Raw genomic sequence first — 15,067 nt, forward strand, 5'->3', positions numbered from 1 at the left:
GTTTGGAATAATAGTCATGGACACTTCATAGGAAAATTAAATTAATAGTAAGATATTTGAAGATAACTATCTAAATCATTTAGATTGTTGGGTCTGGCACTCTTAGATTCCCTGACACTATCTGTAAAACATCAATCCCCACCAGAGTTAAGAAGTGATAAGAAATTAGAATGGATTTCAAAGACCTATTGATGCTTCATTGAAAATAAACATCAATGACTAGTGTGTCCTGGAAAATTCCTGTCTCTCCCTTGGTAGAGGCAATATTTTTATGGGCAGAATAAAATTTAGATGTTGTCAACAAACTATGCCCAGAAGTAAGTTCAAAATAATTTTTGTTCATGAAATCACAGATCCTAAAAAACTTGAAAGTCTACCCTCTCTCTCCAATACTTATTTCTTTGTAGAATACCTGAGATAGTGTCTTCTCTGTTTTCTAAGGGCTTCCATCTCTTAATGGTATTTCTACTTTAATGATCAAACGGGAAGATTTGAACTCTTCTTGTAAAAATCATACATGCTTATCTTCTCTCTGTTTTCTCTAAATCAGATTACATATTTCTACTTCCTTTCAAGCTTTTCTCTTGGCACAATTGTAAGGCCTCATTGCATTCTCAAATGGATGCATGCTACCTTAGGTAGGAGTCTCTTGAAGCACAGTTCTCAGAGAAGGCAGCATGCTTCAGGAAGGCTGCAGATGAAGCAGTTTTGTACTCATGCTTACTCCACATTACTTCTATTAATCTGAATCTAAGATGGCTTCCCCTTCTTTAGTTTGTGAACAGGTATTTTTGGCAAGGCAGAGTTCTGCCAATTAACTTATGTGCCTAGGGGAGCAGGAAAGGGTTCTGTTGACAAATGTGGCCTCTATTTTCAGATACTCAGTGTGGAACCCACAGCTGTATTGTGATTCTCCAACAGCATGACCTTGAATGAATCACTTACTTTCTAGGCTTCAGCTTTTGTACTTGTTAATGTATACTCAACTATAGTGAAGATTAAAAAAGTAATATATGTAAAACACCTGGCACTATGAATCTACCTAAGAAAATGCCCAGGAAATATTGGCTACAGAACCACAACAATAATTATTAATTTTAAACTTCATAATGAAGATAGATTATAATTAAAATAAAATATTATTGCTGTCTTAAATTGGAATGACATGTGGTAAAATTTTATTACCTTTCAAATTACCACTAAGTATTCATAATTTTCACATAATCCAATATATGGCTGGTAAATAATTGCATAATTTCAAATTTCCTATGCACTTATAAATGAATTAAACATAGACATAACTAAACAAAAAAAATTCTGGTCAATATAAAATAGAATTTTTGGATGGAAATTTTTTTTTTGGATGGAAATTTGAATAGTGAAAAGAATGATTATATTTGTGGTTTATTGTGGTTTCAGTGTGGTACACATAAATGGATCATTATTTTTAACTCAGCAATGTGTTAATTAATATCTAAGAAAATATGCTCAAGCCTGATTTTATGTTCAGAATAAGAAACCAGTGACTGGATTCTAATTCCTTTATAAAATAAAATATACAACAAATGGCCATAGTTGAACATCCCTCAAGATGTATCATGCAATATACCACCAGAAGATGTGATACTCCAGAAAAACAAATGGCTATTAGAAAGAAAACTGGAGTTATACATAGATTTTGGAGTGAGGGAAAGACCACTAGTCTTCTGTGTTTTGAATGACACAGAATAGGCCTTCAAAAATTAAGTTCTCACATAGATCATGGACACATGATTGCTTATGTTATGAATATAGCCTCTAATGTATATTATCATTTGAAGCCTCTAATGTATACTATCAATTATAATTTATATATTTCGTGATGTATGTTTTTTTTGGTGATGTACGTTTTTAATCATCACCACGTGCCTCATTCTTTTTTTTTAATTTTTTTTTTTGATGGGCAGGCACTAGGAATCGAATCTGGGTCTCCGGCATGGTAGGCAAGAACTCTTTCTGCTGAGCCACCATGGCCTGCCCAAAACCAATGGTACCTCATTCTTACAAGGTTCTATTTATCCATCTGTCTTCTAATATCTTCTTGCCACAGAGAAGAGATCCAACCCTCCTCTCATGACACAGTGGAATATTGGATGGGAGGTTTCTTAATTCCTCCCCCCTCCATGGGTCACCTTGTTCTGGCTTCCCTGCTGACTTGGGAAGCATGACATGCTCTGAGTTAAGGGTACGTATACTGCCCATCCTCCATGTGCTCTCAGTATGTTCTCCTGCATGTGTAGGCTGGGTTCTCCATTGGAGACCTGGACACTCTCTCAGCTCCATCTATCCAGCCATGGCTGAAGTGTACGCAATTTTATTTGTCCTCTGCAGCTGACACTTTCCTAAGTGACACCATAATCTGCTTTTCAGAAACTATCATTCTTTTCTCTCTTTTTCAGCAAAGATACACAGATTTGGTATCAGAGCTAAAGAACCCACCCCTAATACCAGACTATAATGCAGTCTATAAATGGTGTTATAAATATTTTTTCAAAATTTTATGATGCAAGAAAATGCTCATGCAAGAAATTACCTCAAACCAGTTGTGTACAGATTATGTATAAAAATAGTGTATTCCATATTCCTGTATTTTCTTTCCTTCCACAAGTTTTCTAAAAGTTGTACACAGGAATCACATCACTTGAAAAATACATATCAGTTAAATCAAACATCAGTAAACAAGAAGTGATAACAGACTATCCAATCGAACTATAAGTTTTGTGTGATTCACTGGTTTAATCTAATCAACATGTGTGTGTCACTGATAAATCCCAATCAAAGTTTATGTGATTCACTGTTGTATATGAATGTCTTTAAAAGCACCTGGTACAAAGTTGAACAAATGAATGGTTATAAGCAAAAATTAAGTGAATTTTTAAAAGTTTTTATTCAGTTATTTAATATCATCTTTAATATCTTCAAAAGACATAATTTTAATTTAACTAGAAATATGATTAAATAAACTCTTCTTAATTATGGAGAATTCAATACACTTGGACTTTTACTCAATACTGCTTTATCACAGATGAGTTGTGAACATTTTCCTTTCCAGTTACTACTCCAAAACTAAATCTAAGACTTTTTCTCAGACTAATTCAGATGTTGTGTTTTCTTTGGCATATTGACAGAGTTGCACTTAGAATTAACTTGGATAAAGACTGGTAATTGAAAATTACAGAATTCCACCCATCCTCTGAGTGTTTTAGCAACAGCTCAGCCTCAGTGGGCAGAGTTGAATCTCAGAAGACTGGTTTCCTAGTTTAGTAACATGAGTGAAAATTACAGAAGAATATCTGGGAGCTGTATTCTCAGAGGGGTAACATCCCCAAGAAACATAGGATAATTGAGAGAAGATGACTGTTTTACCTACTATCTCACACCAGCAGAAGATATCAAATTTCAGTTCACCCAAAGAAAGCACAATCTTATTTGGCTTAGAGGAGGGTGATGCAGACCCTGCATAGCCTACTCTGGCCCTAAGGCTCTGAGAAGTCATTGTCCACCACCTGTGCTGACTGAGCCCAAGAGAAGAGGTAGGTGAGAAAATGCAGATAAATGAGTATTTTTTAAGCAGGAAGTCAATGTGTGTGTGTGTGTTCCTGTCAAGAGTCATAGAAGTCCTGTCCATTTCATTGTTGCAGTGGGTGGTTGTTGAATTCTAAAATGAAACAGACCTCAAGAAATCATTCTTCATTAACAAGGCAAGTTTAGCTTTTGTAGATGTCCCCTCTATATGGGCACAAGGTAAACGTCTTGTCTAAATTTGATAACTGTAATAACTTAAAAGCAACTAAGAAATATATCTTCAGAAGCCAAAGGTTTGTTAAGCTGCCTCTGGGCAAGATTACATTTAATAAGTATATCATACTTTGCTATGTTTATTTTCATATAATATCAAAGAAAGTGATAAAATTAGATATGAAAATATACTGGTAGCAGGGAACATGTATTATGGAGGGGACTGTGGGTAACTAAGAAATTTAGCTTAATGTCCTTGGAGCTTACTGTAATATAATACAATACAGGTTTACTTTCATTGCTCTCTCTGAAACCAGACCCTCATTTTTTCTCATATTAAATTAGCTTTTATTACACACCATTCATTTAAAAACTGAGTACCACAGTACTATACTCACAAAAACAGTGAAAGCCAAGGCCACAAAGAACTATTTTCCTTGATGGCATAGTTATTTTACTGAGAGAAATAGTAAGACTTGCTGTGACTGAAGGAATCCACCATCATACCCCTCCTTTCTGAAAAAATCAATCTATGTGTATTGAATAGCATTGTTCTAATACTTAGGAATTCATCCCAGTGGTTTCAAGCCAGAATCCAGCACTTTAAAAATATTCTGCCTTCAAAGATACATACAACTGGTTTTATCTTTAACTAAGTTAAATTCTTGGAACTTTAGTAAGGTAAGATGATAACTGAGCAAAGATTGGCAGGCCAGCAGAATTGAGCCACCTGGAAATTTTTAGAAGCTTGCAGATAATTTGAAGCGTTAAGTAGAAAGGTGGGAAATTCTGTGTGGTATGAAAGATATTAAGGAAGCCAGAGGGCCAGGAGCTGCTTGGGCAAGGTGGAACATAAGATGAAGTGGTTGGAGGAGAGAACAAATAGAGCCTTGTAAACTGTCAAGGCTTTGGCTTTCCCTGTGTAAGAAGTGAGCTGCCATTGGTTCAAGCAGAGGAGTAATGTGATCTGTTTCCTGTTTCAAAAGTTTTGCTGTTGTTGCTTTATGGGATATTTACTGAAGAAGGGCAGGGGAGGCCTGCAAGGAGACATTGCAATGATCCAGATGAGAGATAATGGCACTTTTTCCAGGGTGGAGGCAGTGTTGGTGTGGCAAACACCAACTGGATTCTGGATATATTTTCAAGTTAGAAACAGCTGGTTTTAATGAAGGGTGGCATGAGGGGTCTGAGAAGAACAAGAGTAGTTTCAATGTTTCTGGGCTTACAAGTGAGAGGATGAAATGGCCATTAATGAGATGAGGAAGACCTAATAAGGCAGCTTAGGACATGTTAAGTTTGAAATGCCAATGAGACTAAAGATGGATGACTGTTTATTATATGGAGGCCAAATGTGAACAAGACAGAACAAATTTGGTGTATGGTGATGGTAAACCCTGGTTGCAGTAAGTTTAAGCAAGAAAGGAAACAGTAATAGGCCACCTGGGAGAGGCAACATATTTAAATAATGGAAAGAGTTTGTAAAAATGAAAAGATAAATGCAGATAGTATTTAGAGAGCAAAGTAGTATCAAGATGTTTCATAGTTTTGTGGCTTTTTTGTCTTTTTTAACTGGAGGAAAAAATTAACATATGCAAATATTGAGGAATTGATCAAATCAATGGGGGCATTCTTGATTTGGAAGAGTAAATGGGAGGTGTCACACCTGAAATATCTTCTACTCACAGGAAGGTGCAGCAACCACTCTCCAACTGGAGGGATTTGTCTTAGACCTGGCATGGACAGTTTAATCAGAAGAAAACATGGCACAAAGGAACAACTAATGATAGGTGGGTGAATTCACAGAAATGTTTACTGTTCCTATCAAAGAATATCAATATTTTCAATATAATAGTCTTTTGCTGAAGGTACAGTTTGAAAAAGGAAGTTTGAAAAGAGAAGAACGTAAGTGAAATATTTGCTAAGGAGAGCATAAGAGTGAATAGATGAGTGAAATGTAGGATAATTACTTGGCAGCCTTAAAGACAAATGGAATCTTTCTTTGTTTTCTTTTGTTTTTGTCTTTGACATTGGCTTCAGCTAGAGCTGGGTTTAATGAGTGAATTAAATTAAATCCAGAAAAGGGGCCATGCTGAATGTGTGCATGAGGGAGGAATTACTGTAGCTGACTGTGCTATATAATTGAGAAAGGACATCAGTGAAGTGAGGAACAAGTTAATGCAAGGTTTCATACACTCACAAGCAAACACATCACACACACATACAACAGGTTATTGATAACCTGTTTGAAGAAAGAATGAATAGACTTTCTCAAATTTTCAGGAGGAGATACAATGGCATACTTCTTTCTTATCAAAGCTCACCTGTGAGAAAAAAAAAGCATTTCTTTCTCTTTGTATCTCAATTTTTGAAAAGCTTTGCTGTTGTTGTTCATTTCTGTCCTAGTCTACTTGAGCTATTATCATAAGTTTGCATGATGGGTTCACTTAAACTGCAAACATTGAATTGCCTGCAGTTTCAAGACCAGATGTCCAACATGAAGTCTTCTGCAAAATTTGCTTTCTCCTCAAAGATGATATGATTCTTTTTGGCCTGCCAGTGATAACTGGGGTTCCTTGGCTTTCCTACCAAACTCAGTGACCTCTCCTATATTCTTTTCTTTCAGTTTTCTGCTGACATCAGCTTCTGGCTCTCCATAAGCCCTCTAGTCATATGGATTAAGATCCATCCTCATTCAGTTGGGCCATATCTTAACTAAAAATTACATCTTCAAGAGGCTTATTTACAGTGGGTTCATAAACACAGGAATGTGGATTAGGATTAAGGGCATGTCTAAACTGGAGTGCATAATCCCATCTGCCACAGTTTCTACATTAGGATTTACTCACAATCCTTAATTTTGCCGATGTGTTTACACCCTAACATTTTCTAGGCTTTAGAGAACCTGAACAAATTACTGAGTCTCTTTCCATGGTTAATATTCACATTAAGCTTCTGACTGTAAAATGTATTCTCATTAAAAAGAGATGGAATTATACTTATCAAAGAAATTATTCCTGTCCCAGAGTCTTTGGCACTCTTAAAAACCTCCACATAAAATTCTAAACTATTAACAAATGAATCTCTGATGTTCCAACCATGGATGGGAAATATTTATAAATATTTTTAAGCATGCTTGTGCCCATCCAGAAATAATTTTCCCTAACAGGAAATAGAGCCTCAGAACTTGTCCACTGTCACTGAGTTCCAGTTGTTTGGATTCCAGAACCTCCTTCAATGGCAGACTTTCCTTTTGTTATTTTTGTTATTTTCCTATTCATCTACTTCATCACAGTCACAGGGAACATTGCAATTATTGTGGTAGTGAGCCAAGACCAATGACTCACCTATATATACATTCCTCAAACACCTCTCCTTTCTAGAGATCTGGTATACTTCCACAATTGTGCCACTTCTCTTAGATAACCTGCTTTCAAAGGGCAAAACCATCTCCTTCTCAGCCTGTATGGCACAGCTCTATTTCTTTGTATTTTTTGGTGCTAATGAGTGCTTCCCCTTGGCCATGATGGCCTATGACAGATACCTGGCCATCTGTAGCCCACTCCACTACATCTTCCTGATGAGTCCTAAGTCATACAACAAGTTGGTGGCAATCTCCTGGTTGACAGGGGGTGCCACAGGCTTTCTGCCTTCACTGATGTTTTCCAAGTTGGATTTCTGTGCATCCAATCAGATCAGTCACTTCTTCTGTGACCTCCCTCCACTCATGCAGCTCTCATGTTCCAAGATCTATATCACTGAGATGACAATCTTCATCTTGTCACTTGCTGTGCTGTGCATTTGTTTTTCTCTTACACGTGTGTCCTATGTTTTCATTGTATTCTCTATACTGAGAATTCCTTCAACCTCCATCAGGATGAATACCTTTTCCATATGTGGCCCTCATCTGGCTGCTTTTACTATCTACTATGGAACCATGATCTCCATGTTTGTTCACCCCAGTGCACACCTGACACCTGAAATCAACAAGATAATTTCTGTCTTCTATACTGTTGTTACCCCACTGTTGAACCCTATTATCTTCAGTTTGAAGAGTAAAGACTTCAAAGATGCAGTTAGAAAAGCCATGAGAGGAATTTTGGTATCTCTGGAGTAAAAATGAAAGAGGCTTTATTTATTAGGTAAAGAAAATTGCACCTAATCCAAAGAAAACCCAGAGAACACAGTGGATTAAATACTGTGAAAAGTTAGTGGCAGATTCAGAGTCTTCAAATATGGATCTCATCTTCAGTACCACATTGGTTCCCCAAAACAAAAACATAAGTAGTTTCTTAATTGTTCATTGTGAACAACTCATCAAAATATTAATTGCATCTATCAAACCATTAAGGGGACATTTTAGTTCTTATACATTTGTTTCCATCCCTTGAAGCAATCTGATTGTAGAACATCAGTGCATTGGATTACACAATTACACATTCTTTTAAGATCTATAATAAGATTTCCCTTGTGTTCCCATAGCCTTAGGCATAGGAAATTACACACCTTTTTACTAGTGTAAAAATCTCCTGATTGAGCACTTCTGGATCCAAACTATGATTCCACTGGTGCTCTTTAAATATCTTTGGAATGAATAAATGAAAATAGAAAAAATGATCATATTTGAAATTCATGTTGACCTAAATTATCTTCTAGGGGCTAGAAGAAACAAATAAGGATTTTGTAAGTGCTAAATATTTATCTATAATAACAGACTTTTAAATGGTTTTTCTGAAATGTTATTCTAAGAAAGAAAGGAAGGAAGGAAATAAGGAATGTGAAGTATAATATAATCATATGCTATTTCTAATAGTCAAAGGAGGTATGAAGGCTGAAAATATTTTCATATTTTCTTCTATTCAGTCACCACTTATAGGACCTCTTCTAATTCTGCCCTCTATTTTATTAATTAATTCCACAAATCTTTGTATTTCCTTATTATGTGGCATGCCATGTGATATATAGTCCATGATGCCTTGGGATGCAACAACATTAAAGGGTCAATAATTTGCCTTTATGGATCCTATAATCCAGTGTGGAAAAGAAATATGTAAAGCAACATCAAAGGCATAATTGATTCTTTTCTGTTTGTGATTATTGTTATGAAAACATGAAGTGTATTTTTTTAGTTCATTAATGCTGCAGGAAATGCAATACACCAAAAATTGGTTGGCTTTTATAAAGGGAATTAAGTTACAAGTTTAAAGTTCTAAGTCCATAAAAATGTCCAAACTAAAAAAAGCATCCAGCAAAAGATAACTTGACTCAAGAAAGGCTTATCTGGGAAGGCATATGGTTGTCATCTGCTGGTCCTTTGGCTTCTCGTCTCAAACATCTTTCCCAGGGTTGTTTTCTTTCTGCAGCTTCAAATGTCTCTGTCTGTGTCAGCCCTTAAACTTTTCCCAAAATGTTCCCTCTTAAAGGACTCCAGTAGGTGACACCATGTTCAATGGGTGGAGACACATCTTCATGAAAACAACTTAATCAAAAAGATACTACCCAATGATATTGAATCAGAATTAAAGAATATAGCTTTTCTGGGGTACCCAACAGTTTCAAACCTGCACAATGGTGCAAAGACCAAGGTGGTCCATTAACATACAACAGTAATGTGGGATGTTTTTAATGAGAATTTTCACTTAGTATATTGCTAAGAGACTTTATCTTGTTCCCTTTTGTTAGGATAAGAAAATCCATTTGTTACAATTAATAGAACAACTTCAAACTCATAGGAAATCCCTGGGTAGAGACCACCTCATGCCAGGAACAGTGACTTCACTGGGTTTCCCTGTAACTTCTTAGGGGAGCTGGCCACTCCCATATGGAAATGCATGGCACCCTTTGAATGTGCTGTTTGTTCACTTCTTGGGAGAACTGACCTTTTTCCCAAGAATGGAAGTAAAGCACTGGTATTTTAAAATCATGTATGTATGCACATAGCCCATTTACTGTGCACTGCAAAAGTTGGTTTCTGGTTGATTTGATGTCTCATCCAAAAGAGGATGCTCTGCCTGGGACTGTGTGACCAGTCAGGACTCCAACTGGCTGTTACCCAGGGACTTCCAAGCTTGTGCCCTCAGATGTTATGGTTTCCCCAAATTTGGTGAACTTTCCTTTGCTCTATGTTCCTTTCTTTCTGATTCTATCTTCTCATTTTTATATATTTAAGTATGTTTAATAATTCTAATCAAGTGGGTATTATTTTATATTTGTAACTACTTTCTTTAATTGTATTTGCTTACAATAAAGCAGTTATTAGAATATATTGTGATGAGTTACTTTATTGAGCTGTGAGCTTGGGAATTTTGAGAGCATAGGAGAACAAACTGTGAGGTCTAACTCATTATAGATGCTTAGGGAATGTCTCTGTGTTTAAATAGAGCTTTAACTCATACATCAGTAATGAGGAGACAATGGATGCAGTGAGTCTTCCAGATGGGCAAGGAAGTCTACTGAGCAGTGATGGTGGAGGAAGGAGTTAAGGCTGAAGAGAAAAACAGGGGTGAGGCCTTGTAGTTACTTAAAATATAGGATTTTTGGATCTTGTACTAAGAGAAATGGTTGAATATTGAAGGATTTTAATCCTTCATGCATTTTGCATTTGCAGTCTTGTTGCTGTTTAGGGAGTAGAATGGAAGAGAGCAAGGGTTGTCAAAATCTATTGCAATAGTACATGTGGAATAGGAGATTAGTTTGAATTTAGGTTTGAGTGATGCAATCCATCACAGGAAAATTCTTATACATGAGGAAATAAGGAGAAGAAATTCTGGTATTGCTCATACTATGTATTGCAAAATGATGCCTGTGTATAGCCCCTTCAGAGACTTGCACCTCATGAATCCCTGAGCTTTGATCATCTAACTCAAGCACTTTACTTACGCTATGTCTTCAGGTTCTCACATTTTCTCTTCCTTTTTGGTCTTGGTCTATGAGGACAGTTTTTAGTCCTTCCTTGACCCATCTGGTTTGAATTTTGTATAGAAGATTAATGCCCTGGAATCATAGATAGGGAGGAAATTAGTGAATGGAAGTTTTATGATAGCCATCTTTCTTTTAGTAGAATCAACTAGCTTTCATTGCAAATGTTAATCTTAGGTTAGTGTATAGATTATGCCTTGCATTTAACCAGAATTGTTATCTTACCAAAAACTTATTTTTAAAGTGCTAAACTTGAGATGTGTTAAGCAATGCATAGAGGGAGAAAAAGATCATTGATCCCTATTGTAAAGACTTCAAGAAATCATGTTGTTTTAGTTTTTTACCTGCTAAAATAAATACAATATAATGTGTTGGCTGAACAACAGGAATTAATTGGCTTATTTTTTCAGAAGCCAAGAAGCCTTGCTTTCTCATGCAGTCTGAATCTTCTGGCTGGCTAGAAAATTTGGGGATTCCTTGGCTTTTCCATAATATAGCAATGTACCTGTTGTTACATAAGAGTTCTATATATTTTTTGGATCATAGATCTTTAGCAGACATACGATATGCAGAAATTTTCTTCCATTCTTTGGATTATCTTTCACAATCTCAATAGTGCTCTTTTATTATTTTTTAAAGAAACATTTTTTTGATATAATTTGAAACTTACAGGTCAGTTTCAAAAACCATACAAAATCCGTACAGAGGACTACAATGTACCCCACTCTGATACCCAAATCCATTAGCTTTTAATATTTTGCCACATTTGCTATATCATTATACCTGTCTTTCTAATCATATTGATAGCTCCCTTTTATCTGCAAAAGTTTTTAACTTTGATGATGTTAATTTATCTATTTCTTATTTCTCATGCCCTAGTGTCATATCTAAGAAACTTGCTAAATAAATTGAATCATTTTGGCACACTAATTGAAAATCATTTGACCAAAATTTTACAGGTGTCTTTGTTGACTCTCAATTCTATTCCATTGATCTATTTATCTATCTGTTACTACTAAATTGTTTTGTATACTGTAGCGTTATAGTAAGGATTTTGGTAAAGGTGATTTTATTGAGCTCTATTATATGTTTACATACAATATAATCAACAAACATATGACTAGTAGTTCACAGTATCATTATATAGCTATATATTCATCCCATTGATTTTTTTTTTAAGTGCTTGGTCTGGAATCAAACCTGGGTCTCCCACATGGAAGGTAAGCATTCTACCACTGAACCACCTGTGCACCCATCATTTTTGAACATTTTCAGTACTCCAAAACAAAAGTGAAAAAGAACACCCAAAATGTCACATGCCCTTCCTCCTGTGATTTATTTATATGTTGTCTTCATTTTCTTATTTATCTATCCATACACTAGATAAAGGGAGTGTCAGTCACAATGTTTCACAATCACATGGTCACACCTGAAAAACTATATAGTTATTCAATCATCTTAAAAAATAAAGATTACAGTCCAACTGTTTCAGGTATTTCCCTCTAGCTACTCTAACACCAAATATTGAAAGTAATATCTATATACTGCATAAGAATAACTGCCAGAATTAACTTTCTGGTCTGTTTAAAATCTCTCAGCCACTGAAACTTTATTTTGTTTCCTGTTTCTTCCCCTTTTTGGTCAATAAGGCTTTCTCACTCCCATGATTCCAGGACCAGGCTCATTGCCTAGAATCAGGCCCCACATTTTCAGGGAGATATACACCCCTTGGAGTCATGTCCCATGTAGAGGAGTGGGCAGGGAGCTCACCTGCAGAGTTGGCTTAGAGAGAGAGGCCATATCTGAGGAACAAAAGAGGTTCTCTGGGGGTGACTCTGCCACATTCATAGGTAGGCTTAGAGTCTTCTTTGAAGGAATAAGTTTCATAAGGGCAAGCCCCATGATCAAGGGGCTGGCCCATTCAATTGGCAGTCACCAATGATTTTGAGAATATCAGGTCTTCCCCAGGTGGTGAACTTTAATATTTCCAACTTTTTTCCCAATACTTCAAGGTGACTTTGCAAATGCCTTTTAATCTTCTGCCCAGATTACTCTGGGATGTTTCAGGTTATCCCACCAAACTGTAGAAACCAACAAGATCTTACTCCCTATTCAAGATTCCCTGTAATTGTTACTGGACAATATCCATGGATTCTTTTGCATGATGTGCTCAATAATCATTTCCTGAGACACTAGGGTTTCAAAAAGAAAAAGGGTTTTATTACTGCACATGTAGTAGGAGAGCAGATAGTGTAAGGGCCCAAAATCTGTCCCCTTGAGTTAGGGATTCAAGGGTTTTAAGGATTCTAGCAAGGAGAGATTGGGTCATTTTGAATAGTAAATTCAAAGCAGACTAGAATGCAGGGTTAATAGTAAATTCAAAGCAGAAAACAAAACATTGTTAAGATAAATTAACATAAGTTGAAAGGAAGGGAGACAGAGGTATCACTTCAGTACTACAAGTGTGAGCCAAAAAGAGGGGAGACAAGTTATATTTCAATAGCAGAGCCTGGTGGGCATGATTTACAAATGTAAGGGGCTGAGGCTAGTTAGCAACTGACTTCATTAGAATTAGGGCCTTTGCCCTACAAGAAAATAACCAGATGAAGGGTGTAACAGCTCTTACAGTCACAAAGGCACAAGACAAGGGCTTTTAGGATCATTTCAGGTATCCAGACAGCCTAAAGTTCAAGGCTTTCGGGTATTTCTCTCTGTCTGCCCCAATATGCCAAAAAGCAAAAGAAACATTTATATAATGATCACAATAATTAAAATCATCCCTTAAATCTTAATTTCTTGGTTACAGTTCCTGCCTGTTGTTTGATCATCCCCAATCTTGAGGGATACCTGGATAATGGCCACTCTGGTTACTTCCTGCTGACAAAGGGGCATCAACTCTTAAGGTTTGGGGAGTAGAACTTCTTGGATTGTAGTTGGCTATATTCTTTAAGTTTGTTTTATTTTTTTTTCCCAGAGTGTTAAAGCGTCTCCCATATTTTGCTTAATGCAGGACTAGGATAAGAGACAGAGACATATTTTAACAATGAGTATGCTCAGAATTATTAATCATAATAGCATTAGCCTTGCTTGTAATATTGAACAAGACCAGATCTTATTTCTGTAGGAAACCAGCTAAATAAATCAAATATGCCATAAGAGGTGGAGCTATTATCTATGGCATTAATTTGATTTTTCAACTATTCTAATCCTTTAGCTACATTTTGAGAATCATCAGGTATATAGGTACAACATTCTGTTTTTATTATAGCACATGTCCCTCCCTGTGAAGTGATTAGGATATCTAGGGCCATTTGGTTTTATAATACTGCTTTATGCACCAGGGTCATTTCAGTGTTTGAAAGACATAGACCATGAGGCTATCATTCAAAACTTGCTGTGTAAAATTATTTAGTGCCTCTATCCTAAGTATAACATCTTCAATACCTAATGAGGGCAGAAATATAGCAGCTAGATGGTCATACAAATGAAATACTGGTCAGGCCCATTGAGCTCTTAATAATGATAGAGTTGCCCCTGAAGGTAGAGTTTTATAAATACTTCCTTGGGCGTAGGGTAACCCTAGAGTGCATCTACCTATCCAGCCTGGAGGTAACCAGGGCCATAGGTTGGTGCCACATAACCATTGAGTTCATTTGGACCTACCCAGCAAATACTAGGTCTGTTAGTCCAAATTAGTGACTTTCCTGTAATTTTATGGTTCGGAGACATTGCTCTGAAGGCAGCCATCCTATTTCCCTTGTTTTGGAAGGGTTATATTGTTGTGACTATTTACATTGTTCCAAAAAGAGAAGGGCTGTCTGGTTTAACCTACCATACCCAGGCATTAACCATAACGTGCCATCCCAAAGTTGCAAATACCCCTCCTTTTCTCTAGCAATTAAAACTTCAGCCTTATCATATAAATATTTTGCATGTTGAATAGTCCCTTCCACTGTTTTGTTATAAGAAAAAAAAAATTTGATGTCCTTGGGTTTCTAAATTAACTGGACATACTTTTGGATCAGCATTAGTTATATCAATGGATTTTCGAGTTCCCCTTTATCCTTACATCCTTTTAATTAATTTTCTTAATTCATTCCAATCAGTTCCCTGGGGGGGTGATATCCACCTCTGAATTACCAGGGTAATTCAGAAACACTAGACATAGGTAATTGGCCACACACTGAGCAATCAGACTGGTTCATAGAAGCTGCATAGGTATGTGTCCACTGTTAGAAAATGTTAGTGTTTGATAATATATCAGCTCCTTGGGTTATACTGCACCATAGATATAAAATACATTTTAGGAGAGGCCTAATAATCTTATATAATGAACTATCTATTTGGCTGTCAATGAAGAATATTTTTATCCTTG

The 15,067-nt window shown here is 36.3% G+C and overlaps 1 protein-coding gene across 1 annotated transcript; it reads left to right on the top strand.

Annotated features, from left to right (window-relative positions):
- Positions 1-2,203: 2,203 nt before the first annotated feature.
- Positions 2,204-7,920, top strand: LOC143651311 (olfactory receptor 11L1-like). Its single transcript, XM_077122279.1, is given in 5 exon segments — positions 2,204-2,224; positions 6,944-7,027; positions 7,030-7,112; positions 7,114-7,862; positions 7,865-7,920. Coding segments are annotated over 5 exon segments (993 nt in total).
- Positions 7,921-15,067: the final 7,147 nt, after the last annotated feature.

The sequence above is a fragment of the Tamandua tetradactyla genome, chromosome 12, assembly GCF_023851605.1.
Source record: "Tamandua tetradactyla isolate mTamTet1 chromosome 12, mTamTet1.pri, whole genome shotgun sequence".
NCBI classification, from domain to species: domain Eukaryota; kingdom Metazoa; phylum Chordata; class Mammalia; order Pilosa; family Myrmecophagidae; genus Tamandua; species Tamandua tetradactyla.